Below are 24,597 nucleotides of genomic sequence, written 5' to 3'. Positions count from 1 at the left end.
GGCCACCTGAGAGGCTACTCCACAGCTAAGTGTCTCCACTAATTACATTCACTTCATCTGTTTCATCCAGGCAGATCCCAAAAGACATTACAGATTTCAGATCCTTCACCCACCCCTGAAATGCAGCCAGCTGTGGGGTGGGACACAGAAACTCTTTAGCAGCACACAGCAATGCTGCACACCAGGTTAGGACTCAGAGCAAAGTGTAGGGAGGCGGAGTGCATGGTGCCCAGTCTGGCGTTGGCCCCCACTCCGGTGACACATGCTCTTTGTCTCTTGCAGGGTGACTCTGGTGGCCCCTTGGTTTGTGAAGAGCCATCTGGCAAGTTTTTCCTGGCCGGTATCGTGAGCTGGGGAATTGGCTGTGCTGAAGCCAAGCGGCCTGGAGTCTATGCCCGAGTGACCCAACTCCGAGACTGGATCCTTGATGCTATCTCCACCTTCCCCATACCAACAGCCCTCACTGTCCCAACGACACTTTCTAGCACAAATGCCGATGCTGCCACCATGGAAGGGATCAGCAACCCCACCACGAGCAAACACAGACCTGTGTCCACCACCTTATCAGTGCCCGCTGCCAGCAAGCCAGCTACTGCTTCCCGTCCGCAAGGTGCTGGGAGGGTCGGGCTGTCTAGTTACAATGAAGTTCAGGGCTCTGCCTTTCCACTGAATTGGAACAGCCTTTTCTGTTGTGTCCAGCGTGGCCCACATGAGCCTTAAACACAAAGCGCAGCCTCTGCTGGGAAGTGCCTTGATCTCCTGAGCCCCAACAGTGGGCTTCCCCAGTATCTCAGTTGCACGTGCAGTTTTGTGCACACTTTGCACTCTGAAGATCAGGCGCTTCACAGCTTGACACTGCAGCTGTGTTGGGATCTTGGCAGTGTTACTGCCAGCCCTTACCCTGGGGAAACACCAGGAATTCTCTCCATGCCCTGAGCACAGTGGCTGAGGTAGCAGAATTGCACGTGGCTGTGCTTGCTCCCAAGACCCTCGCTGTCCTTTGCCACTTAAAGATCTCCTGGCAGTTCAAAGCCTACTTCTGCACCCAAGGAGAGTCCTGCAACCCCACACCAGCCAGGGAGCAGGGCAAGCTCCAGAAGCCAGCCTGTGTGTGTCAGCTCATGGCATGTGGTTCTTGGCCACCCCTCAGACGGGCTCTGAGGGAGGAGGTAGATTTTGGGTGTTCCTTCAGTTTCGGGCATTTGGTGGAGGCTCATGGGTATGAGGGGTCTCTGGAGTGCAGGCCCCAGTGACTCTAAGCCCCATCCCAGCACGTTGCCGCTGAGAATGAAGGGGCTTGAGGGTCCTGGTGGAAGCTGGCGGAAGCCCTGGAGATGACCATGGGTGGTTATACCTGGGCACCTCCTGGGGTAGTGGGGCACCTGTTGGTGGAACCAGCAAGCTTGGCAGGAAGGACTTAGATAAATGTCCCTGACTTGGCCCTGAGCTGTCACCAGCCAGCAGGGGTCAAGGCTCCCTCCTTACCTATCCCCAGAGGCAGCGAAAGTACTAATGGGCTATGTTTTGGCTTCTGTTTAGAGTGCGGAGGGCGGCCTGGGCTTTCAAAACCCAGCAAGATCGTGGGCGGTATTGAGGCTTCCAGAGGAGAAATCCCCTGGCAGGTCAGCCTGAAGGAGGGGTCGAGGCACTTCTGTGGGGCCACTGTCATTGGGGAGCGCTGGTTGCTGTCGGCAGCTCACTGCTTCAATCAGTAAGAGTCCATCTCCTCTTGAAAGCTCTGTATGTTGTGTTGTTCCAGTTTCTGCAGCCCCAGCCACACTGCATCATCTGGGGCTGGTGAGAGCCTTTGTTACTAAGTGGTCATGAGGTGAGAGGCAAAGTATTGTCATGGATCAGAAACAAGGAATAGGGATCCATCACCAATGTTCACCAGGGCAGAAGGTGAACAGAAGGTGCTCCAAGGTACCGTACTAGGTCCCAGGGTGTTTCAATACATTTACTAATGATGCAGGAAAGGGGTTGAGTAGTGAGGAATTAAAATTTGCAGATGACACACAGTTATTGATGTGAGTCAGGACCAGAGAGGACGTGAGGAACTTCAGAGTGCTTGAACCAAGCTAGAGGAAAGGGCAACACAATGTTAGGATGTGTAAGGAATGAGATGGAAGAGAATACAAAAACTATTACAATGCTACTATAAAAATCAATAGGCGACTCCATCTGGAAACTGTGCCGCACTGTCACCTCATCTCAAAAAGGATAGTACAGTATTAGAAAGGATTCAGCCAACGGCAACAAAACTGGAAAAACTCTCCTAGGATCAGAGGTTGAAGAGACTGAGACTGTTTGCCTTAGAGAGGAGACTAGACGAAGGGACATAAGAGTCTAGAAAAATAATGAATCGTGTAGAAATATGTCAGGAGCATCTGTTCTCCCTGTCTCACAGCACAAGGACAAGAGTAGTCTCCTTTCAACTGAAAATTACAAATTAAAACCTAATGAAGGGAAATGCTTTTACCCCTACATACACATAATTAGACTGTGGAACTTAGTGTCACTAGATGCCACTGAAGTCTAGAACTGAGTAAGATTTAAAGAGGGACTGGACTTTTATATCGTGGACAACAAGAATAGGCCGAGTTACAATAGTTAATGAAAACAACAAGAATATTGGTGGGAAATGAAACCTTGTGCTTCAGGGTTTAAACCAGTCTCTGTCAGGGTTTAGACCGGGAGCAGATTACCCTATGTCTCATGGGGAGCAGATTACCTCTGCTCCTCATGGGGAGCAGATTACCCTATGTCTGCCACTGGGGGTTTCTTGCATCTTCCTCTGAAGCACCTGGCGCTGGCCAGTCAGAGACAGGACACTGGGCTGGACAGCCTTCGAGCCTGATCCAGGCCAGCCCTTCCTCTGTGCAGAACAGCCCCACTAGCTGCTTTAGAAAAGGACTTGTAGGGCTTGTAACCAGTTAGCTCCAGTTTTCTTCTCCACTAGAGCAAGTCCTTGGTAGAGAGTCAGTTCTGAAAGGTGACTACTGAGCCTGAGCGCGCCCCACAGGCCCCGGCTGTCGGGGGAGTGAAGCTGCAGGAATCCCATATGGCTGCCCTTGGCAGATGAGCATTAGCCTTGTGATGGAAGTGCTGTTTTTAATGGTGATAGTTGTGCTGTTCTCTAGCCAAGGAGAGGTCACCTAAAAGCAAGAGCCTCCTTTCACAAGCGCACATTAACCAGCAAGGTTCTGTCCACACAGAACAGCACATTGCAGGCCCTGAAACCTATTGACTCTCATAAGATGCTTAAGTTTTAGCTGTTTCGAATTCACAGTGTGTGTCCATGTGGTGGGGGGACACTGTGCACTTGCAGGACAAAGCTGGAATATCTGAAAGCCTACCTGGGTACCACGTCCTTAACTGGCGCAGACGGCAACGCAGTGAAAGTCAGTATAAAGAAAGTGGTGCAGCATCCCTCCTACAACCCCATCATCCTGGACTTTGACGTGGCTGTGCTAGAACTGGCCAGCCCCCTTCATTTCAACAAGTTCATCCAACCCGTGTGCCTCCCGCTAGCTGTGCAGAAGTTTCCCGTTGGCAAAAAGTGCATGATTTCTGGATGGGGAAATGTCAGAGAAGGCAACAGTGAGTAAAGGGGGATAGCTCGGTGGTTTGAGTATTGGCCTGCTAAACCCAGGGTTGTGAGTTCAGTACTTGAGGGGGCCATTTAGGGAACTGGGGTAAAAATCTGTCTGGGGATTGGTCCTGCTCTGAGCAGCGGGTTGGACTAGATACCTCCTGAGGGCCCTTCCAACCCTGATATTCTATGAATGTGATTTATCCATTGATCTACTGTGAGCTAGGGAGAGACCGAGCAGCAAATGGCTGCATCCACCCAAGCTGAACAGGCCAGAGGGGTGTCCAGCAGAGAGAGCCAGAAATCAACAAGAGCTCCGGGACCCCAGGGAGAGAATCAGGGCCAAGGAAGCACCTTCTGCCCTCAGGAAGCGAGAGAAGGGAGCTGGCTGCTGGCCAGAGCCTGGGGCAGAGCGCGGTGGAGCATTGCCTGTCTACACGTTGTAACTGCCCAAGAGAAGGGGAGGGGCTACCCAGTGCCATTGACGAGGTCTCTGCCCCAGACAGCTGCTCAAGCTCACATCTAAGCCTGGACCTGATGGTGCTGGGCAGGAGGATAGACACTAGGGAGGGGACAGGGACTGGGTTAAGGCACATGCACTAGCAAAGGGAGCCTATTGCCCTGCTAGGCAGGGGACAGAGACCACCTGGAAGCTTCTGAGATCCTGGGCACTAGAAAAAGTTAAACGTCTGGAATCCTTCTACCAGGCAGCGGTGGCAGCAGCAACATGGGCCAGCAGGCCCAATATCTAGGGGATCCTCTTGACAAGAGAAAACAGACCCAGCTCCAACCACCACCCAGCAACCTGGGAAAACCAAACACCACCCCTGGGTGCCTCTGAGAGGCAAGACTCCCCCCCCTCACAAGCACTGAGTCTGTGCATAAAGCTTATACTAAAAGGGAACCGGGGGACAAAGGAGCTGGCCTGGCCTGACCGCCTTCCCCTCCTCTTCCCCTGGAGGCCCCCATCCCCCAGCCAGGCCAGGGTAAGAGTCACACAGGCAGCTTTGGAGAAGCGTGGACCCTCCACCTGCCCTGGGCGGGGGGCTCAGGGGCAGGGATACAGGCCAGGGGCTCCTCTCAGCCCCCTCCCATCCTGGGCAGATGGAGGGACCCAGGCTCCCTGGCCTGGCTCAGCCAGGAGGTGGGGCTTTGGGGGAGATGAGGGGGGCAGAGGCGTGGCCATGGAGGGGACAGGGCCTCATGCCCCTCCCCTTCAGGCAGAATCCATTGCCCCCGCAAGGGAACCCAGCATTCAATTGGGAAAACACCATGTTCAAAAGTACCTGACCATTAGCAAACATCTACCCACAGTGTCCTTTGCCTTGTGATATGAAAGTCCAAACCGTGTCCCTTCAGCCCACCACTCCCCTGTCCCTGCACTGCAGCCCCTCGCAGCTGGCTGCCTTTAGTCAGCAGAGACCCAGAGCTCACAGGTGCAGTCCTGTGGCTCCAGCCCCGTCCGTGGAAGGGGGGATGTCAAGCAATGCTTCCTGCTGCTGCTGCTGCTGGCCACCTGTGTGATGCCACGTCCTGAGTCCAGCTCTCCGTGACCTCGCTGGGTAGCAGGGAGCCACTCTGCTGCAGCCTCTTCCTGGGCCTTCGCTGCAGCACTGGCCCCACTCCAGCTCCAAGGGTTAGTGGCCCCTCAGCAGGGCCGCCCAGGGGGGGGGGCAAGAGGGGCAATTTGCCCTGGGCCCCACAGGGGCCCCCACGAGAGTTTTTCGGGGCCCCTGGAGCGGGGTCCCTCACTCGCTCCGGGGGGGCCCGGAAAACTCTTGCGGGGCCGGGCCCAGGAGCTTCTTCCGCTCCTGGTCTTGGGGGGTCCTTCCGCTCCGGGGCAGAAGGACCCCCCACTGGTGAATTACCGCCGAAGTGGGACCTGCCGCCGAAGTTCAGCTCGGTCTTCGGCGGTAATTCGGCGGCGGGGGGGGGCCCCACCGCGGGTCTTCGGGGCACTTCGGCGGCGGGTCCTTGAACGGAAGCCCCCCGCCCCCCCCGCCGAATTACCGCCGAAGACCGGGCTGCACTTCGGCGGCGGGTCCCGCTTCGGCGGTAATTCGGTGGTAATTTGGCCCCACCCCCTCTCCTCCTCACTGGGTTTTGGCAGCCCTCCCCTGCTTAGCAAGTGAGCTCAGCTGAGGTGACACATGCCCTGACTGAGCACAGTTCTGCTGCCCTTCACTGGGCCCTCAGGAGAACAGCCTTCAACACAGGAGGATTTGTGACCCCAAACCCATCCCTGTGGCTGCACACCCAGGCAGAGCAGGCAGCTATGCAAACCCGGCCTGCTCCTGAGGGCTTGCCCCCCAGTGCCTCACTAGATGTCAGGGGAGAGCTTGTTCAGGTCCTGCTTACACAGTCACTGAGCTTGGAGAGCAGCACTGCCTGGCTCTGGCTCCAGCCCCCCAAGAGCCAGCCTGGCAGCATAACAGAAACCCAAGGCCTGCACAGCTGTAGCTTACACAGAGTGGAAGGAAATACAGTCCACCAAGGCTGAGTCCCAGCAGGCTCAGAGTGGTCTCTGCTGTACTCAGTGTGGAGCGTGGCCTCCTGGAATCTAGGCTGCCACTTGTGTCAGAGCTGCAGGCTGCCATCTGGACTCTGACTGCCCTGAGCAAGTGGGCTTCAGCTCCCCTTCTCCTCGCAGCCCCATGCTTGCTAATCCCTTTGTTTTCATGCAGTCACAAAGCCCGAGAGCCTGCAGAAAGCTTCTGTCGGCATCATTGACCAGAAGACCTGCAATGTTCTCTACAACTTCTCCCTCACGGACCGGATGATTTGTGCAGGCTTCCTGGAGGGGAGGGTTGACTCATGTCAGGTAAGAACCTTGGAGTTCTTGACTCTCTCCAGGCCACCCTGGAAAGACCCAGAGAGCTGCTGGGAGCTTGTGGGCTCAGAATCTGCCTTGGGGGAAGGTGGGGACAGACCGTGCAGCAACTGTGCTTCTTCCAGAGGTTTTGTCCATGTGCTGCCATGAGCAAGATCTACATGGACCAAGGGTGGGCAAACTACGGCCTGGGGGCTGCATCTGGCCCTTCCGACGTTTTAATCTGGCCCTCGAGCTCCAGCTGGGGAGTGGGGTCTGGGGCTTGCCCAGCTCCAGCCAGGGAGCAGGGTTGGGGGCTTGCCCCGCTCCCTGCATGCCGGGGCTCCATGTGGCTCCCGGAAGCAGCAGCATGTCCCCTCTCCGCCTCCTATGCATAAGGGCAGCCAGGGGTCTCCGCGCACTGCCCCCATAGCTCCCATTGGCTGGCAACCATGGCCAATGGGAGCTGCAGGGGTGGCACCTACGGATGGGGCAGCACGCAGAACCTCCTGACTACTCCTCTGCTTAGGAGCTGGAGAGGGGACATGCTGCTGCTTCTGGGAGTTGCTTGAGGTAAATGCCACCCAGAGCCTGCACCCGACTCCCTCCTGTGCCCTACCCCAGCCCTGATCCCCCTCCCTCCGAACCCCTCAGTTTCAGCCTGGAGCACCCTCCTGCACTCCCAACCCCTCATCCCCAGCCCCACCTTAGAACCTACACCCCCAACCAAAGCCCTCACCCCCTCCTGCACTCCAATCCCCAATTTTGTGAGCATTCATGGCCCACCATATAATTTCCATACCCAGATGTGGCCTTTGGGCCAAAAAGTTTGCCCACCTCTGACATGGACAGATGAGGACAGTCCATCTGCCAGGATCGGCGGGTAGCTTGGCTCTTCGCTGTCTTAGGGAAGGTAAACGAAGCCCCATGCAGTTTAGTGAGTGACCTTCTAAACCACAATTCTGCTACACCACAGGAGTATTCAAGATCCCAGGGACAAAATGCTGCCCCTGCCCCAATGGCTGGCCATAGGGTTGTCTAGAGAGACTGTGACTGCTTCCTGGAGGCCTGTAGACACGCTGAGTGCCGTAAGGCACGTCACTGAGCTGCACTTGTTGACCCCAGACCCTCCTGACAGGAGAACAAGGGGCTGTTCTGTCCAAGGGAAGGGCAGTGCACTGAAAACTCAAAACAGGAAATACTGTTTTACTTAGTTACCCTGTGGAACTCAATGCCACAGGATATCAGTGGGGCCCAGAGGTTCAGATTCTAAACACAGCTGGCCACTGAATTAGCTAAAGACATGGTGCACTGTCACACTAGATGGGGTGAGAGGGTATGGGTGCTTCAGGGCATGAGCTGACCTTGAGAGGCTGGGTGAAATTCCCCCTACAAGCAGGATATTCCATGAGTGTGCAATACACAGTTTCTTGTCCATTTCTCTGTAGCACCTGGCGGTTCCTCTGTTTGAGGAGTTCCCTCAGGGGCTCTGGAAAGAGTATACCGAGCTGTCACTGCCTGGCTTCTCCCCAGGGGGACTCGGGTGGACCGCTGGCCTGTGAGGAGACCCCAGGCCTGTTCTACCTGGCCGGTGTTGTAAGCTGGGGGATTGGCTGTGCTCAGGCTAAGAGACCAGGGGTGTACTCCAGAATAACCAAACTCAAGGACTGGATCCTAGACGCCATCTCATCCAAGCCCAACCTCAGCTCTGGAGCAGGCACCTCGCCCAGCACGGCAGCTGCCAGGACCTCCAGCACAAGCAGCTCCTCAGCCAAGCCCAGCAGCGAGGCAGCCACCAGCCTAGCCAGCCAAATTACCACCAAGCCAGCTGCTACCCCCAGGAAAACCACCACTGCGGCTCCAAAGACCACAGGGGCTGCCAGGCCCAGCCAGCTCCCAGGTAACAGACGTGGGCTAGGCTTGGGGTGCCTGTGAACGGGGAGGGAGAGCCCCCACCACACATCCGTCACCAGAGAAGGGGGAAGGCACCCAAACTGCATGGCAGGCACCAGTGGGGTATGGGGGGGGACAAGCACCCCTGCCGTGCAGCAAGCACATTCTGTCGCAGGGAACAATCCAGCCCCATATCGGACAGGCCCAGCCCCGCAGGCCATATGCTGAGTGGGCTGTGGGTTGTCGCCTTCCAGTGGTGCCCTGTACCAGCTTCACCTTCAAGTGCTCCAGCAAGATCTGCATTGGGAAAGCGAACCCAGAGTGCGACGGCGTCACTGACTGCAGCAACGGCTCTGACGAGCGCAACTGCAGTGAGTGCTGTGACAGGAAGTGGGCACCTATGGCCTGTCGCTCGTCCCGCGCCCATCCCGCCACTTACCCCCGAGCCGCTCGTCCCGCGCCCATCCCGCCACTTACCCCCGGGCCGCTCGTCCCGCGCCCGTCCCGCGCCCGTCCCGCCACTTACCCCCGGGCCGCTCGTCCCGCGCCCGTCCCGCCACTTACCCCCGGGCCGCTCGTCCCGCGCCCGTCCCGCCACTTACCCCCGGGCCGCTCGTCCCGCGCCCGTCCCGCCACTTACCCCCGGGCCGCTCGTCCCGCCACTTACCCCCGGGCCGCTCGTCCCGCGCCCGTCCCGCCACTTACCCCCGGGCCGCTCGTCCCGCGCCCGTCCCGCCACTTACCCCCGGGCCGCTCGTCCCGCGCCCGTCCCGCCACTTACCCCCGGGCCGCTCGTCCCGCGCCCGTCCCGCCACTTACCCTCGGGCCGCTCGTCCCGCGCCCATCCCGCCACTTACCCCCAGGCCTCTCCACCCAAGTCTGACCATGATCTGGGGCTGGGGATGAGGGGTTGGGAGTGCAGGAGGGAAGCTCCATAGAGCCTGACGGCCCAGCCTGCCTGGGCAGGAAACACCCCTTGATCATCCAACCCAACCCCTCCGAGACAGCCATTGGGTCCTTCACACCAGGGTCCCAGCAAAACCAGTTTACTCCGTACCTGGCTAACCAGCTCCTTCCTTCCTTCCCCACATCCCCCACAGCCATTCCCCCAGCCCCCCCTGGCCTCCCCACCAACATCCTAGGGCAGCTTCATGGGCCCGGCTGTCGTACTGCCCCGTGGGCTGGCCACGCCTCTCCCAGGAACCTGACCGTTGTGGGGCAGGGAGGGAGCTCAGACTCTCATGTCTGCTTAACCAGCAGCTGCCTTCTCCCTCTGTCTCAGATTGCGGCATGACCCCTGCCGTGGCCTTCAGCAAGATAGTGGGTGGCAGCGGAGTGGCCCGGGGCGAGTGGCCCTGGCAGGTCAGCCTCTGGCTGCGGCGGAAGGAGCACAAGTGTGGAGCCGTCCTCATTGCTGACAAATGGCTGCTCTCAGCAGCTCACTGCTTTGACGTGTAAGTGAGACAGGGTCACCACAGCCTAGCCCAGCCGGGCCCTCCTCTGGCCCACCAGAGGCAGGCGGTCTGCTCAGCTCTTCCTCCACGTGTCCTCAGCCTCCTCGTCCAACACTCCTCCAGGATGCTTCCTGGTTCCACTCAGACCCTTTGCACAGGGTGCCCTGGGGGAGGCTCTAGGCTGCCAAGCCAGCACTCCTGCCCAGTGTCAGAGCCCCACCACACAGCTACTGCCCGGAGCAGGGACCATGGAGAACCAGTCATAGGGGCACTGCCATTGAAACCCTGGGCAAGGGGAGGCTGCTGCCAGCACTTCTGACCGCTGGGCCTTCACTGAGCTCAGGGCTGGGGCAAACGCTTCCTCGTTTGGCTCAGCAAGCGCTGCCATGTCATATGCTAGCCCCAAGCGCCTGCAGGAATGGGCCCCTTGCTGGCTGTGCTGAGCCTCCTCCTAAACAGCCCTACTGCTCTCTCCCACCCTGCAGCTACAGTGATCCCAAGATGTGGGTGGCCGTTCTGGGGACGCCCTTCCTGAGTGGCACGGACGGGAGGGTGGAGAAAATCTTCCGCATCTACAAGCACCCATTCTACAACGTCTACACACTGGACTACGACGTGGCCCTGCTGGAGCTGGCCACAGCTATGCGGTTCACCAGCACCATCAAGCCCATCTGCCTCCCGGACAACTCCCACGTCTTCAGGGAAGGGGCCCGCTGTTTCATCACAGGCTGGGGCGCCACCAAGGAAGGAGGTATGGCCCTGGGGACCCAGATGGTACCGTCCTGTACACAGTACAGCCATGGTCACCTGTGCGTCCAGCCAATGCGTGCACTGCCCCAGCTGGCCACTGTTTGCCCCCTACCCCTCCAGTAACACCCACACCGTGCCGTACCCCTCCAGCCAACACCAACACCCCCTCCAGCTTGTTCCTCCCGTATGATATACCCATCTACCCAGTGCAGCCAATATCCACGCCAGTCCCTTACAGCTGTGCTCCCACGCCCCCTGCTCTGATGCATGCAACACCCCCATTTGGCTGTCACCTGTGCCATCCCTGATTCCCACACTCCAGCTAAATCATCTGCCCGTGAACACCTGCACCATTCCCATCAACACAACCCATGACTAACAAATCCAGCTTCCCAGTGCACACCTGCCCTGGCAGGAAGAGAGCTCAGCCTTCCCCAATCGAGGCCTCACCTGCATGCCACAAGAGCTGGCCCATAGCCTGGGTGCCACATGCTGCAGCCAAGCATCATAGGACACCTCGCACCCTAAACCCCATGCACCTCGCTCCCCAAGTTCCAGGGTTAGGTGCACAGGCAAACAGTGATCTTTGTCTTTATAGGCCTCATGTCCAAGCACCTGCAAAAGGCTGCAGTAAACGTCATTGGCGACCAGGCCTGCAAGAAATTCTACCCCATCCAGATCAGCGGCAGGATGGTGTGTGCTGGCTTCCCGCAGGGCACCATCGACAGCTGCTCGGTGAGCGGACTGGCCAAGGGAGCCCTGGAGCTGGGCCCACAGGGCAGAAACTTCCCTCAGCCCAACCTCTCCCTTGTTGGGCCCTTGCCCCCACTGATTGCTTGGGATCTCCCCCCCCCCCCACCCTGTTCCCTGTTTCATTGCCAGTCACCACTCCCAGGGCCTCTCTCCTCACAAGAGACCCCTAATCTCAGGCCATAGCCTGTGTACACAAGCTCATGTGCAGAGCCACCCCAGAAGCAGGGAGTTTTGGGGAGCAGGCCCCCATGGAGCTGGGCTGGGCCCGAGAAGGTGACTCAGGACCGGCTGCTGGGAGCAAGAGCACCTGTAAACAGCATGCAGGCATGGGGCACCCCAGCATGTCGAGGGCTGCTGGGGTCTCTTGACCTGACACAGGCTGGTCTCCCTCTTTCCACAGGGCGATGCCGGTGGCCCCTTGGCCTGCAAGGAACCCTCAGGGCGGTGGTTTCTAGCTGGAATCACAAGCTGGGGCTATGGCTGTGCAAGGCCTTACTTCCCTGGAGTTTACACCAAAGTCACCGCCATCCGGGGCTGGATTGGGCAGAACCTCAAGCTGTGAAGCTGCATTTCTGCACTCAGGGAAGGAGAGAAACGTGGGGTGGAATGGTTACCAGAGCACCTGGAGCACCACTTCCTTAGCCCACATACACTCCTTCATGCTGCCGAGGGGTGAAGATGGCCCAATGCCAAAAGCAGGTGCAGCCAAACACTCTGTACCAGCTCCGATTCATCACCAGGGCATGCACTAAGCAGAGCTCACTTGCCTAGAACGGTGCGATTCTAGACAGTGGCTCCTGTAAATAAATGTGGCCTGTTTCACCCAAGCCCCTGCAGCACAGTGTGTGTGAGGGCTAGAGTGGCCCCAATCTGCTGGAAAGCCAGGCTACATAGAGTAAAAAGCCACCCACTATCACTGCAGTGGCTCCAAGCAGGTGATTTACACCCTGGTGCTAATGCAGCGAGGGCCTTCCAGAGGGGCCCATGAGTGGCACTTGCAGACGCTCCAGGAGGTGGCTCTGCAGACACTCTGCCTTGGGGTTTCAGAGCTGGGCTGCCATTGACAAGAAACCAAACCAAACCCACCTACTGTACCACAGCTTGACCACCCAAGACCCAATTCCTTGGATGCCTCTCACTGGCAGAAGACCCGCCCCAGATCTGTACCCCTGCCCATGCCCCAGCCAGCCAGGGACAACAGGACTTTAGTATCACAATGTGCAGTATTGCAGTGCGTAACTCACAGGAACACTTAGGGGAGAGTCACTCACCTAAGACAGGGATGCTCAACAGCCGGCGTGCTGAGCGGGGAGCTGCCTACGTCAGCCAGTGGGTAATGCCAAGGAGTGGTGATAAACCCAGCTCCTCCAAGCTAACGTGGCACCTGTCTTCACTTGTCCTTAGCCGGACAAAGCGTTCAGCTGAGAATGCCAAGTCAGCCCTTTCTCAGTGGCAAAGCAGCCCCCACCTCCCTTAAAGCTCAATGTCCTGTCCTTTGGGCACTCAGCTGGCGTGGGAAACCAGTTTTCAAATCCCTGCTCTTCCTGAGCTGGAGCAAGGACTTGTCTCCCACCTCCCCGGGGAGCACCCTCACCTCACAGCTCTCACTGGGTTCTCTCTGGCTGCCAGGAGTTAGTTATACAAATGGAAACAGCTTCAGCAAGAGGTTGAGAGACTCCCACCCAAGAGAGTCAACGGCTGGGTGTTTAGGGCACTTGCCTGGAAGGCAGGTGACCCTAGTTCTAAATCCAGCACAGCAAGGATTTGAAAACAGCTGGCCCATGTCACAGAGGAGTGCCCAAACACCTGGGCTGAATAGACTTAGCTAGTCCCCAAAACTCCTGAGCTGGTCAACCCTTCTGACCAAACCTGCCAGATTGGGCCCATAGGCGATGGGGCGATGCCTAGGTGCAAGGGAGGGGCAGAGCAGCTTGGCGGTGTCAGGACTGAGGCAGTTTTATGCACCAGCTGCTGGAAATTTAGGTGCCTCCAGCAGCTGAGTGGGGGGGTTGAGGATTTCAGGATGCAACCCTCGGTGAACATCTGGTGCAGAGACAACCCTTCAGCCTACCATGGCCAAAGCGCAGCCCCACCCATGGAGCTCCCAGTAGGTACCATTGTGCCACATTACAGCACAAGCTGGGCCCAGAGCCCTTTCAGGTGAGCACAGCGTGAGCTAATGCAGCAATTGGGTGGGTGGTCCAGGCATTGCTCCTGCTTAGGGATTCCTGGACAGGCTTCTGGCTAGGCCCATTGATTTAAAAAGGCCTCCAGGCTGCTGATCTACTGTAAGTGCCCGCTGCCCGGCCATGATGTCAGGGAGGTTGTGGGACTGGTTCCAACCCTTTGTGCCATTAGAAGTTATGTTCTAACCTTACTGCAGCTCAGAAGGCAACTTCAAGCCCTTGCTGAGTTATTTAAGCAGCAATGATTCCCCAGGTCACAATACAACATCCTCTTGGCCTGGAACTGCCCTAGGATTCTGGGATTGCAGTGCTGTCTCCTAGCAGAGTGGGTTGAGCTCTGCTGGCCCCTGCAGCTATTAAACATTCCTGGGGGCAGACTCCTCCTGCTCACAAATCCTGCTTTGTTCTTAGGAACAGGATTTGCTAGAACAAGACAGTGCCCACCCAGTCCAAGCCTCCATAATGCACCTGTGCAGGACCAGAGAGCAGGATGACCCCCCCTGAGGCCAAGTGGTGATTCTGGTCCTATTCAGCATAGTGCTCAGGGAGGCATCTGCTCCAGGCACAGCTGTGATCAAGAAAGAGCCCACAGGGTGTTGAGATTTTATTCTCAGCACAGCCTAAGAGCGGCGCTGAGCTCTAACCCCACCTGGCTCTGGATCACAGCTGCATATGGAGTAGCACCTCCGCGAGCACTGCGCTGCAGAGCCACAGCACCCTGCTCCCCTCGCTCTGTTGTTATTTAACTTCCCCTCAACTGAGCTAGAGCCAGAAGCCAAACAAGCTGAACAAAACAACTGACATTTTAACAGACAGTTGCCAGGCACCTCTAGCGTTTGGTCCCTACTCCTGGTCCATAGGTTCTCAGTGACTCAAGTCTCAGGGGACCCACTGACTGGGAAAGAGCAAAGAGGGGGCAGCGTAGGAGCTGGAAGGACCAGGGCAGCTCTGTTGGCCCTGCCCTCTGGGGCTCCTGGCTTAGGGCCCCCATGAAACCATCCAGCCCTTGGCTGAGTTGCCTGAACCTCAGAGGTGGCTCTGCAGGGGGCAGCCATTAGCTGGTCACAGGATTTAATCCAACACCTGGAGCAGAGATTCACCACATCCCAGGTGGGGAAGGGACATCTTCATGGCCCAGAAAAGCAAAGGGCAGAGACTGAAACTGAAGGGGCATGAGAGGGGAAACAAACAGCAAGAGGCCAGCTGGCTGAGGCAGCTCCTTTAACCTTTGCTCTGTGCAATTCCTGCAGCCCGTCTCTCCGCCCCCCAGCGATCCTGGTGCACTCATTTCCTTCCCCGTTGCGGATTCCTTGTCAGGCACCTCAATAACAGAACAAAGCCAGCAGAGGCCACCGAGCCAGGACAAGGTGCACTGGTGACACAGGAAAGGCTAACACCGGCTGGCCAGGACAGGCTGCCGGGGGCCTGCAGCTGAGCTCTATGCTGGGACAAAGGGGGAGATTTTTTAATTCCAAACCTCTCATTTGGCAGCAACTATTGGGGGTGCCGCTGTGGGGGCTGGGGCTGATGCAATGCCAGCACCCAGCTCTGCAAGCCAACGCAGGCCAGACTATTTCATGTAATAATCCAATGCCCCCATGTACTGACACCCTCCCACCCGTGGGGTACTTGGCAGCAAGCTGTGAGCCCCACACCACTGCCTGACAATTTCCTTGTTAGTCCACCAAACCTACCTGCCCAGCTCAACCTTCCTACTAGAGCCACCAAACCCACAGTCCAGGGGTGGATGCGCGCCGCCGATAAGGCTCATGTTCGCTTCCTTGGGGAGGGGGGCAAGTGGATTGCTCAGCCCCCTTTCCAGAAGGATTCCTTGCCCCCTGTAGCCCTTTCACAGGGCACCCATCAATTAACATATTCCCTAGCCAGTCTCTCAGACCTCTACCCTGGGCCTCAGACTCCACCCAGGGCACTAAAGCAAAGCCAGCTAGCAGATGACGGCACTGACAGAATGGGTAGCAGCCACCCCTGTGGCTGGGCACCATCACCCCTCCATGCTTTGAGCCTGCATTCTGCACTAGTCAGACACTGAGCTCACGCAGGCTAACAACAGGGAGAGGCTCCAGACGTGGCTTTATTGCTCTACCATGATGAAAATGCCAAATTAACCAAATCACAGGGATTTCACTCCCACCACCTTTCCTTTCATTCTCATAAGGCGACTCCAGCTAGTCCAGGAATCAAGTCACTCTCCCCGAGCAGGGGGCAGTATTGAAGCATGTTGTCAGGGCTGCTGGAAACTGGTCACATGTTGGCTCTCTCCCTCTGCAGCCGGGAGTTGTATGCTCGTGAGACTGTGTTCCAGGCGTCCATGTACCGGTCCATACACATGGCAATACACTTCTGAAATAGAATAATAATGCGACTTCAGTCTTCACCCCAGACCCAAAGCATTTTAGCAAGGAGAGCAGGGCTCATTATCCCCATGTTAGAGATGGGGAATCTGAGGCATGCACAGAGGAGATGACTTGCCCAAGGTTGCTGAGCAGGCCAGTGACAGAGCTAGGAACAGACACCAGATCCAGTGCACTGCCACACCAAAGCAAGCACAAAGCTCAGGCAACAGAACAGGGCAGGGCAGGGCAGCTGGCTAAAGCTTGTTACAGGGAGTCCCTGGCCTTCCCTCTCTGCCAGTAGCCTTGGGCAAGTCATTTCCTTTCTCAGCAGCTTTTCCCATCATACAGATGAGGATATTCACCTTGTAAAGTGCTTTGAGAGCCTCAGGGAGATGGCACAAAGCAGCCCAGCTCTGAGAATCCACTCTGGGCAACACAGCAAAGATCAGGAATTCCCCCTCCCCCAAGCACCCTACAGAGACTTCTGTTTGCCAGAAGCTGGGAATGGGTGGCAGGGGATGGATCACTTGGTGATTACCTGTTCTGTTCATTGCCTCTGGGGCACTTAGCATTGGCCACTGTTGGAAGACAAGGTATTGGGCTTGATGGACCATTCGTCTGACCCAGTATGGCCGCTTTTATGTTATGAGACACATGCCATTACACCAGTGGTTTTCAAACTGTGGGTCACAACCCAATACTGGGTCGTGGAATATATGGCACTGGGTCACGATGGCTCTGGTCAGCACTGCCGACCGGGCCGTTAAAAGTGCTGCCCAGCTAAGACAGGTTAGTCCCTAATTGTTCTGACACTGTGCTGAGCCCCAGAAGCGGCCAGCAGCAGGTCCAGCTCCTAGGCGGGGGGCCACGGGGCTCTGCGTGCTGCCCTCACCCTGGATCCGCACTCCCATTGGCCAGGAACTGATGGGGGGGGGGGCCAGTGCCTGCAGGCAAGATCCTTGTGGAACCACTTTCATGCCTCCACCTAGGAGCCGGATCTGCAGCTGGATGCTTCCAGGGCGCAGCGCAATCCGCGGTGCCAGAACAGGCAGGAAGCCTGCCTTAGCACCCCTGCTGCACCGCTGACAGGGAGCTGGCCGAGGTAAGCCTGCACCCCAACTCCGTGCACCAATCCCCCTGCCCCAGACCTGAACCCCCCCAACCCAGAGCCCCTTCCTGCACCACAAACCCCTCATACCCTCCCAGAGCCTGCACCCCCCAACCCAGACCCCCTTCCACACCCAACCCCCTACCCCAGCCCAGAGCCCCCTTCCACACCCTGAACCTCTCACTCCCACTCCCACCCCCACATCCCAACCCTCTGCCCCAGCCCTGAGCCCCTCCCACACCCAGCTCTGTTGGGTCACGGGCATCCAAAATTTTCTTCAACTGGGTCGCCAGAAAAAAGTTTGAAAGCCGCTAGATTACACCACCCCAGTGCCTGCTGGCATGTTTAAATTAACCACTGCCCCTCTGAAGTGGGGATGGGCAGCAGTGGTCTCACAGTGGGGGCATGACCTAGCAAGCAGTGGCGCTGCAGGCAGGGCCAGGGCCTGGCTCCCACCCAGGGCTGGGCGGGTGGCCCCTGGGGGCTGTGGCGGCGCAGGGGAAAGGAGCCACATTCCCGCTGAAGATTTGCCTTGGGGATCACGGACGCGCCCGCAGCACGGGGGCCTCCCTGAGCATGTCCGCGCTCCAATGAACGCCCCGTGGCTGGCTGGGGCAGCGGGCTATGAAACCGCCGATGGCCAGGCTCGGACTCCAGGGCTCTGCGGCCTGGGGAGGTGGGAGGGGCTCAAGCCCGGATGTCTACGCGGCTGAGTGCGGGGAGCCGGCGATAGGGACCTGCCCTGTGGCACCGGGACAGCGAACTCCAGCCGCCGCGGGCGGGCACAGGCCGGGTCGCGCTCTCACCTGCTCCGAGTTATCCAGCGAGCTCCCCGGCTTCCCGATGCACTTCCGGAAACACTTGTCGGTCATCCTCTGGGGAGAGCGCAGCGCGTCAGAGCCCGAGCCCGAGATCCCTCCCCCCCGGCCCGAGCCCGAGCTCCCTCCCCTCGCCTCCCCTCCCCCCCGGCCCGAGCTCCCTCCCCTCCCCTCCCCCCCCCCCCGGCCCGGAGCTCCCTCCCCTCGCTCCCGGCCCGAGCCCGAGCTCCCTCCCCTCGCCCCCGGCCCGGGCCCGAGCCCGAGATCCCGAGCCCCCTCGGCCCCAGCCCCGGCCCGACCTCCCTCCCCCCCGGCCCCACCTGCAGCAGCTCCTGCGCGTTGGCCACGGCGATCTGCACCTTCACCTGCTCCATGATGAGCCCCGGGTCCAGCTTCCCCCCCGCGCCGCCCCCCGCGGGCCCGAACTCGGAGCCGAACCCGCCCTCCATCCCCGCGCCCGCTCGGAACTGACGGGCCCGCGCAAGGCACCGCGGGACGAGCAGGCCGCCGGGCCTACAACTCCCAGCATGCACCGCGCTACGGCTGCCGCCCGAGGCATTACGGGATACAGGGTGTGGCCTAGACTGTGCCCGCCAGCCCCGGGACCCGCGCTCCGTCCACCCCGAGAGGGTCCCCGCCAGCGCGCCCGCCAGCGCCCCCCAGTACTTTTTGGCCCCAGGGCCATATTGGGGGTGTGAAACGGCCTGGAGGCTGCGGCCTCCCCAAACAGCCTGCCCCGCCCCCTAACTGCTCCCCTCAGAACCCCGCTCCTTGGCCCCGGACCGCCCCCCGGGCCCCGCTCCCAGTAGCACCTGTCCCTCCCCCCCCCCAGCCCCTTTCGGAATGGGGCCCTGCAAACATGGGCGGAGGACTCAGGAGGGGCAGGGGCAGCCGCGATTTCCCCTTCAAAGCTGCTTCTGAGTCCTGCGCCTGCGTTCCCCGCGCTGCCGCCCCTTGCTCCCGCAGTGCAGCGCCCACTGCGCCTGTGCTGAGCTGCCCGAGTGCCCGCTCCTGGGTTCCCCTGTTGTTGGGGGGCCTATGCCAAGGCACCCTGTGTTCACTTGTAAATCTGCCCCTGAGCCGGGCAGCCCGGGCTGGCCGGAGCCAGCCACACCGCGGCACTGCCGGCACTGCAAGCCCAGGCTCTGGGGGAGGAGCCATCCCGGGGGCCATAGTTTGTCCACCTCTGCTCTAGTATCACCACCCCACTGGAAAGCAAAGTGGATTGTCAGTTCGTTCCAACAGCCGTTACCATCTGTAACCCAAGGGCTGGGAGTGAAGGCTCTGAGCTCCCAGCTCAGGAGAGGGTTATGGACAGTTCCCAAGCCGGAGCTGGTTGAGCTGGAGGAAGGGTGGAGATTACAGTTGCCAATTTTGTTTGGCGGTGTCATCCCATGACATAATACACAATACTCAGGCCTGCCATGGGGCAGGGGGCTGGGCTAGATGACCTCTTGAGGTCTCTTCCAGTCCTAGGATTCTATGACAATCTTTAATTAAAAGATTACTCTTCAATTCCTGGAGACTCCAAGACTAGGGTTTGCCAGGGGTGTTTTTTGACTGGAATGCCCAGTCAAAAAGCGACCCTGGCCATTAAAAGTCTGGTCAGCGGCACAGTAGGGCTAAGGCAGGCTCCTTGCCTGCCATGGCTCCTGGAAGCAGCAGCATGTGCTCCTATGGGTAGGGGCAGCCAGGTGGCTCTGTGCGCTGCCCCCACCCCAAGTGCCATCTCTGCAGCTCCCATTGGCTGGGAACTGCTGCCAATGGGAAGTATGGGGGCAGAACCTGTGGTCAGGGCAGTGCACAGATCCATCTGACCAAGCCTCCACGAAGGAGCCAGAGGGGGAAACAAGCCACTGCATCAGGGAGCTGCTTGAGGTAAGTGCTGCCGTGAGCCTGCATCTCTGACCACTCACCCCAGCCCTTATCCCCCCTCCTGCCCTCTGAACCCCCCAGCTCAGAACCCCCTCCAGCACCCCAAACCCCTCATCCTCAGCCCAAGTCTGCACCCCCATGCGGAGTCCTCATACCCCCCACACTTCAAGCCCCTGCCCCAGCCCCCTTCTCACACCCCACTCTTCTGCCTCAGCCCAGAGCCCCTTCCCATACTCCAAATCCCTCAGCTCCACCCCCCCAGCCCAGAGCCCCCCTCCTGCACCCCAAACCCCTCATCCCTGGCCCCACCTCAGAGCCTGGAGCCCTCACCCCCTCCCACACCCCAACCCCTTGAGCCAGCCCCCTGAAAACAACTGAGGGTGGAGAAAGCAAGGGACCGGGGGGGGGCGGGGGGGATGGAGCAAGCAGGGGGTGGAGCCTCAGAGGAGGGGCAGGGGGGCAAGAGTGTTTGGTTTTGTGCAAGTAGAAAGTTGGCAACCCTATCCAGGACAATTCTGGAGGATTGGCAACCGTAGGAAGACAAAAGGCACACTGGAGGACTCCTGTCCTCCAGATCAGGCTAGGGGAGCATCCCACCTGTGTCAAATCTTTGACACAGAGAGAACAGAGCAGCCCAGTTTTGTCATCATCCCCATTTTACAGATGGGAAATTGAGGCACAGAAAATGTGTTGCAGGCCAGCGGCAGAGCTGAGAATAGACCCAGGTCTCCCACTTCCCAGTCCTGTGCTCCAACAACTAGGAACAGAAAAAGACGGTTACTCACCTTTGTAACTGTTGTTCTTCTTCGAGATGTGTTGCTCATATCCATTCCAATTAGGGGTGTGTGCGCCACGTGCACGTTTGTCGGAAGATTTTTACCCTAGCAACACTCGGTGGGTCGGCTGAGGTGCCCCCTGGAGTGGTGCCACTATGGCACCGGATATATACCCCTGCCGACCCATCGCCCCCTCAGTTCCTTCTTGCCGGCTACTCCGACAGAGGGGAAGGAGGACGGGTTTGGAATGGATATGAGCAACACATCTCGAAGAACAACAGTTACAAAGGTGAGTAACCGTCTTTTCTTCTTCAACTGCTTGCTCATATCGATTCCAATTAGGTGACTCCCAAGCCTTACCTAGGCGGTGGGGTCGGAGTGAGATGTCGCGGAATGAAGTACCGCTGAACCAAATGCCGCATCATCTCTGGACTGCTGCACTAACGCATAGTGTGAAGCGAAGGTGTGCACGGACGACCAGGTCGCTGCCCTACAGATCTCTTGGATGGGTACATGGGCCAGGAAGGCAGCAGATGAAGCTTGAGCCCGAGTAGAATGGGCGGTGAGATGGCTAGTGGAAACGTGAGCCAAGTCATAACAGGCACAGATGCAAGATGTCACCCAAGATGAAATTCGCTGCGATGAGACCGGTAGGCCCTTTATCCGGTCTGCCACCGCTACGAAGAGTTGCGGTGTCTTTCGAAAGGGCTTTGTTCTCTTGATGTAAAAGGCGAGAGCCCTACAAACGTCCAGGGAATGCAGCTGTTGCTGCCTACATGAGGAGTGCGATTTCGGGAAGAAGACCGGGAGGAAGATGTCCTGGTTGACATGAAAGGCAGACACCACCTTAGGGAGGAAGGCGGGGTGTGGTCGCAGCTGTACCTTATCCTTATGGAATACTGTATATGGGGGGGTCCGCTGTGAGGGCCCAAAGTTCCGACACTCGCCTCGCCGATGTAATAGTGACGAGGAAGGCTGTCTTCCAGGAAAGGTACAGCATCGAGCAGGTGGCCATTGGCTCAAAGGGAGCACCTATGAGCCTAGTTAGAACTAGATTGAGATCCCACGTAGGGGCCGGACGACGGACCTGTGGGTACAAGCGCTCCAAGCCCTTAAGGAATCTGGTAACCATAGGGTTAGAAAAGACTGAACGTCCGTTCTCCCCTGGATGGAAGGCTGAGATGGCTGCCAGGTGTACCTTGATGGACGAGACCACAAGGCCATGCTGCTTCAGGGACCAGAAATACTCCAGGATGGTAGGGACTGGTACCTGCATGGGGGCAGTATCGTTCTGGGCATACCAGCAGGAAAAATGCTTCCACTTGGCCAGGTATGTGGACCTAGTGGAAGGTTTCCTGCTGCCCAGGAGCACCTGTTGTACCGAGGCAGAGCAACGCAGCTCGGATTGATTTAACCATGCAGCATCCATGCTGTGAGATGGAGGGACTGCAGGTCTGGGTGGTGTAGCCTGCCGTGTTCTTGAGTTATGAGATCCGGCCAGAGCGGTAGGGGATTTGGGTCGGTCACCGACAGGTCGAGCAACGTGGTGTACCAGTGCTGCCTTGGCCACGCTGGAGCAATCAGGATTAAGTGGGCCTTGTCTCTGCGTAGCTTGAGCAGGACCCTGTGGACCAGTGGGAACGGAGGAAAGGCATAGAGCAGATGGTCTTTCCAAGGTATCAGGAATGCGTCTGAGAGGGAGCCCGGGGAGTGCCCCTGGAGGGAGCAGAACACGTGGCACTTCCGATTCTCGCGAGAGGTGAAGAGGTCTAAGTGGGGAAATCCCCACTTCTGGAAAACAGAATGGATGACGTCCAGGTGAATCGACCACTCGTGAGCTAGGAAGGATCTGCTGAGGTGATGTGCCAGGGTGTTCTGGACTCCCGGGAGAAAGGATGCCACCAGATCGATCGAATGGGCTATACAAAACTCCCAGAGGTGTATGGCTTCCTGACAAAGGAGGGAGGGGTGTGCTCCACCTTGCTTGTTGATGTATAACATGGCCATTGTGTTGTCTGTGAATACTGTAACACAACGGCCTTGGAGGTGTTCGTGAAACACTTGACACGCGAGACGTACTGCCCTCAGTTCCCTCACATTGATATGCAAGGCCACTTCCAGAGGCCTCACGTACGGAGTCCCGCAAGGTGGGCACCCCCGCCTAGAGATGATACATCTGTGGTCAGGGCCATTGAAGGTTGTGGGGCATGGAATGGCATCCCTGCGCAGACCAGGGAGGGGTTCAGCCACCAAGTCAGGGAGGCTAAGATGTCCCTGGGTACAGTGAGAATCGTGTCCAGGCTGTCGCGGCCTGGCCAGTACACCAAGGAGAGCCAGGTCTGAAGTGGACAGAGGCGTAGTCTGGCATGCCTGGTCACAAAAGTGCAGGCGGCCATGTGACCTAGGAGACCGAGACATGTGCGAACCGACGAGGTCGGAAAGTTGTGGAGGCCTTGAATTATGGCTACCATTGCCTGAAAGCGGGGCTGTGGTAAGCAAGCCCCGGCGAGATTGGAATCCAAGATCACTCCAATGAAGTCTATCCTCTGTGTGGGTACCAGAGTGGACTTTTCGATGTTGAGCATAAGGCCGAGTTGCCTGAACAGTTCTCTGATGAGATGCACATGATGCCGCACTTGCTTCTCGGAGGAGCCTCGAATGAGTCAATCATTGACCCCCCTTTGCCTTGGGAATTAGGAAGTAGCGGGAGTAAAACCCCTTGCCCCTCAGATCCTTTGGGACTTCTTCTATCGCTCCGATATCCAGGAGCGTCTGTACCTCCTGTACGAGGAATTGCTCGTGAGAGGGGTCCCTGAAGAGGGACAGGGTGGGAGGCAAAACAAGCTGAAGTTGGTATCCCATTTCCACTGTGCGGAGGACCCAACGATCTGAGGTCAGGCAGGACCACGCAGGGAGGAAATAGGAGAGGCGGTTGCAGAAGGGTGGAGAAGGATCTGGGAAAGAGACTGGTGCTCCGTCCTCGAAGTAACGTTTGGACCCCACCCGGTGGTTTTGGGGGGCCCTGATTCTGAGCCCCTTGGGGACCAGATTGCCTCCTACGGTTACCCCGGCCACGTCTTCTAGCGAAGTCCTGCCATGACCGAGGGTTCGGGTAGGTGCGTTGAGGCTGGGGGCGGAAGAGTCTGCTCTGGGTTACTGGGGTGTGCATCCCCAGTGAGTGCATGATCACTTGGTTATCCTTCAGGCTTTGGAGCCTGAGATCAGTTTTAACCGAGAATAAGCCCTGGCCTTCGAAGGGCAAATCTTGAATTGTTTGTTGAAGCTCAGGCAAGGCCGGACATCTGAAGCCAGGAGATGCACCGCATGGCCACTCCCGAAGCTAGAGTTCTGGCCACAGAGTCCGCCGCATCCAAGGACGCCTGAAGGGAGGTCCTTGCCACCTTTTTGCCTTCTTTAAGTAAGGCCGCAAACTCCTGTCGGGACTCTTGGGGAACAAGTTCTTTAAACTTCCCCATGGAGGTCCATGTGTTATAACTGTACCGGCTTAGGAGAGCTTGTTGATTAGCTACCCTAAGTTGAAGGCCCCCCACTGAGTAGATCTTATGACCAAATAAGTCCAGGCGCCTGGCTTCCTTGGACTTGGGGGCAGGAGCTTGCTGGCCATGCCGCTCTCTCTCATTAACTGACTGTACCACCAAGGAGCAAGGGTGAGGGTGTACATACAGATACTCATAGCCCTTGGATGGCATCATATATTTCCTCTCCACCCCTCTGGCCGTGGGAGGAATAGATGCTGGGGACTGCCAGATTGTATCCGCATTCGCCTGAATGGTCCTGATAAATGGCTGGGCGACTCTGCTAGGTGTATCTGCCGACAAAATGTCAACCACTGGGTCCTCTATTTCTGGAACCTCCTCCACTTAGAGGTTCATATTCTGCACCACCCTACACAGGAGATCTTGGTGAGCTCTCAGATCTATTGGCGGAGGATCGGAGGAGGATGTTCCTGCCACTGCCCCATCTGGCGAGGAGGAGAAGGAAAGACCAGGAACTAGGGGATCCTGAGGAAGCTCCTGTTGTGGTGGGTCCTGGTGTTCGGGGTCAGGTACAGCCGGAGCCTGAGTGTCGGTTGGTGGGACAACAGTGTCATCTGTGTCCATAGGCAGAGGACGGCTCACGGTGGGCCCAGGCATGTAATGGTGAGAATGGGCTGACCGGGAGGCACCTGAGGGGGGACCTTGGGCTTGATGGTATGCCCAAGGTGTCCA

The 24,597-nt window shown here is 58.0% G+C and overlaps 2 protein-coding genes across 2 annotated transcripts in view; one reads left to right on the top strand and one right to left on the bottom strand.

Moving 5' to 3' along the window:
• Positions 1-12,023, top strand: part of TMPRSS9 (transmembrane serine protease 9) — a 179,219-nt gene extending 167,196 nt beyond the window's left edge. The window contains exons 12-21 of the mRNA XM_044999084.1: positions 283-610; positions 1,540-1,711; positions 3,329-3,600; positions 6,277-6,413; positions 7,935-8,301; positions 8,549-8,665; positions 9,577-9,748; positions 10,234-10,499; positions 11,097-11,233; positions 11,652-12,023. Coding sequence (XP_044855019.1) covers positions 283-610; positions 1,540-1,711; positions 3,329-3,600; positions 6,277-6,413; positions 7,935-8,301; positions 8,549-8,665; positions 9,577-9,748; positions 10,234-10,499; positions 11,097-11,233; positions 11,652-11,813 — 2,130 coding nt within the window. The 3' untranslated portion in view covers positions 11,814-12,023. The remainder of the gene's footprint in view (positions 1-282; positions 611-1,539; positions 1,712-3,328; positions 3,601-6,276; positions 6,414-7,934; positions 8,302-8,548; positions 8,666-9,576; positions 9,749-10,233; positions 10,500-11,096; positions 11,234-11,651) is intronic.
• A 3,488-nt stretch (positions 12,024-15,511) lies between these two features.
• Positions 15,512-18,170, bottom strand: TIMM13 (translocase of inner mitochondrial membrane 13). Its single transcript, XM_044998851.1, has 3 exons — positions 18,038-18,170; positions 17,706-17,774; positions 15,512-15,798 (listed from the first exon to the last, which is right to left on the bottom strand). The coding sequence occupies exons 1-3, from the start codon at positions 18,164-18,166 to the stop codon at positions 15,700-15,702; spliced, it is 297 nt and encodes a 98-aa protein (XP_044854786.1). The 5' UTR covers positions 18,167-18,170; the 3' UTR covers positions 15,512-15,699.
• Positions 18,171-24,597: the final 6,427 nt, after the last annotated feature.

The sequence above is a fragment of the Mauremys mutica genome, chromosome 24 (genome assembly GCF_020497125.1).
Source record: "Mauremys mutica isolate MM-2020 ecotype Southern chromosome 24, ASM2049712v1, whole genome shotgun sequence".
Lineage (NCBI taxonomy): Eukaryota > Metazoa > Chordata > Testudines > Geoemydidae > Mauremys > Mauremys mutica.
The sequence above is the reverse complement of the archived record's forward strand: the minus strand, read 5'-3'. Positions and strand labels throughout refer to the sequence as shown.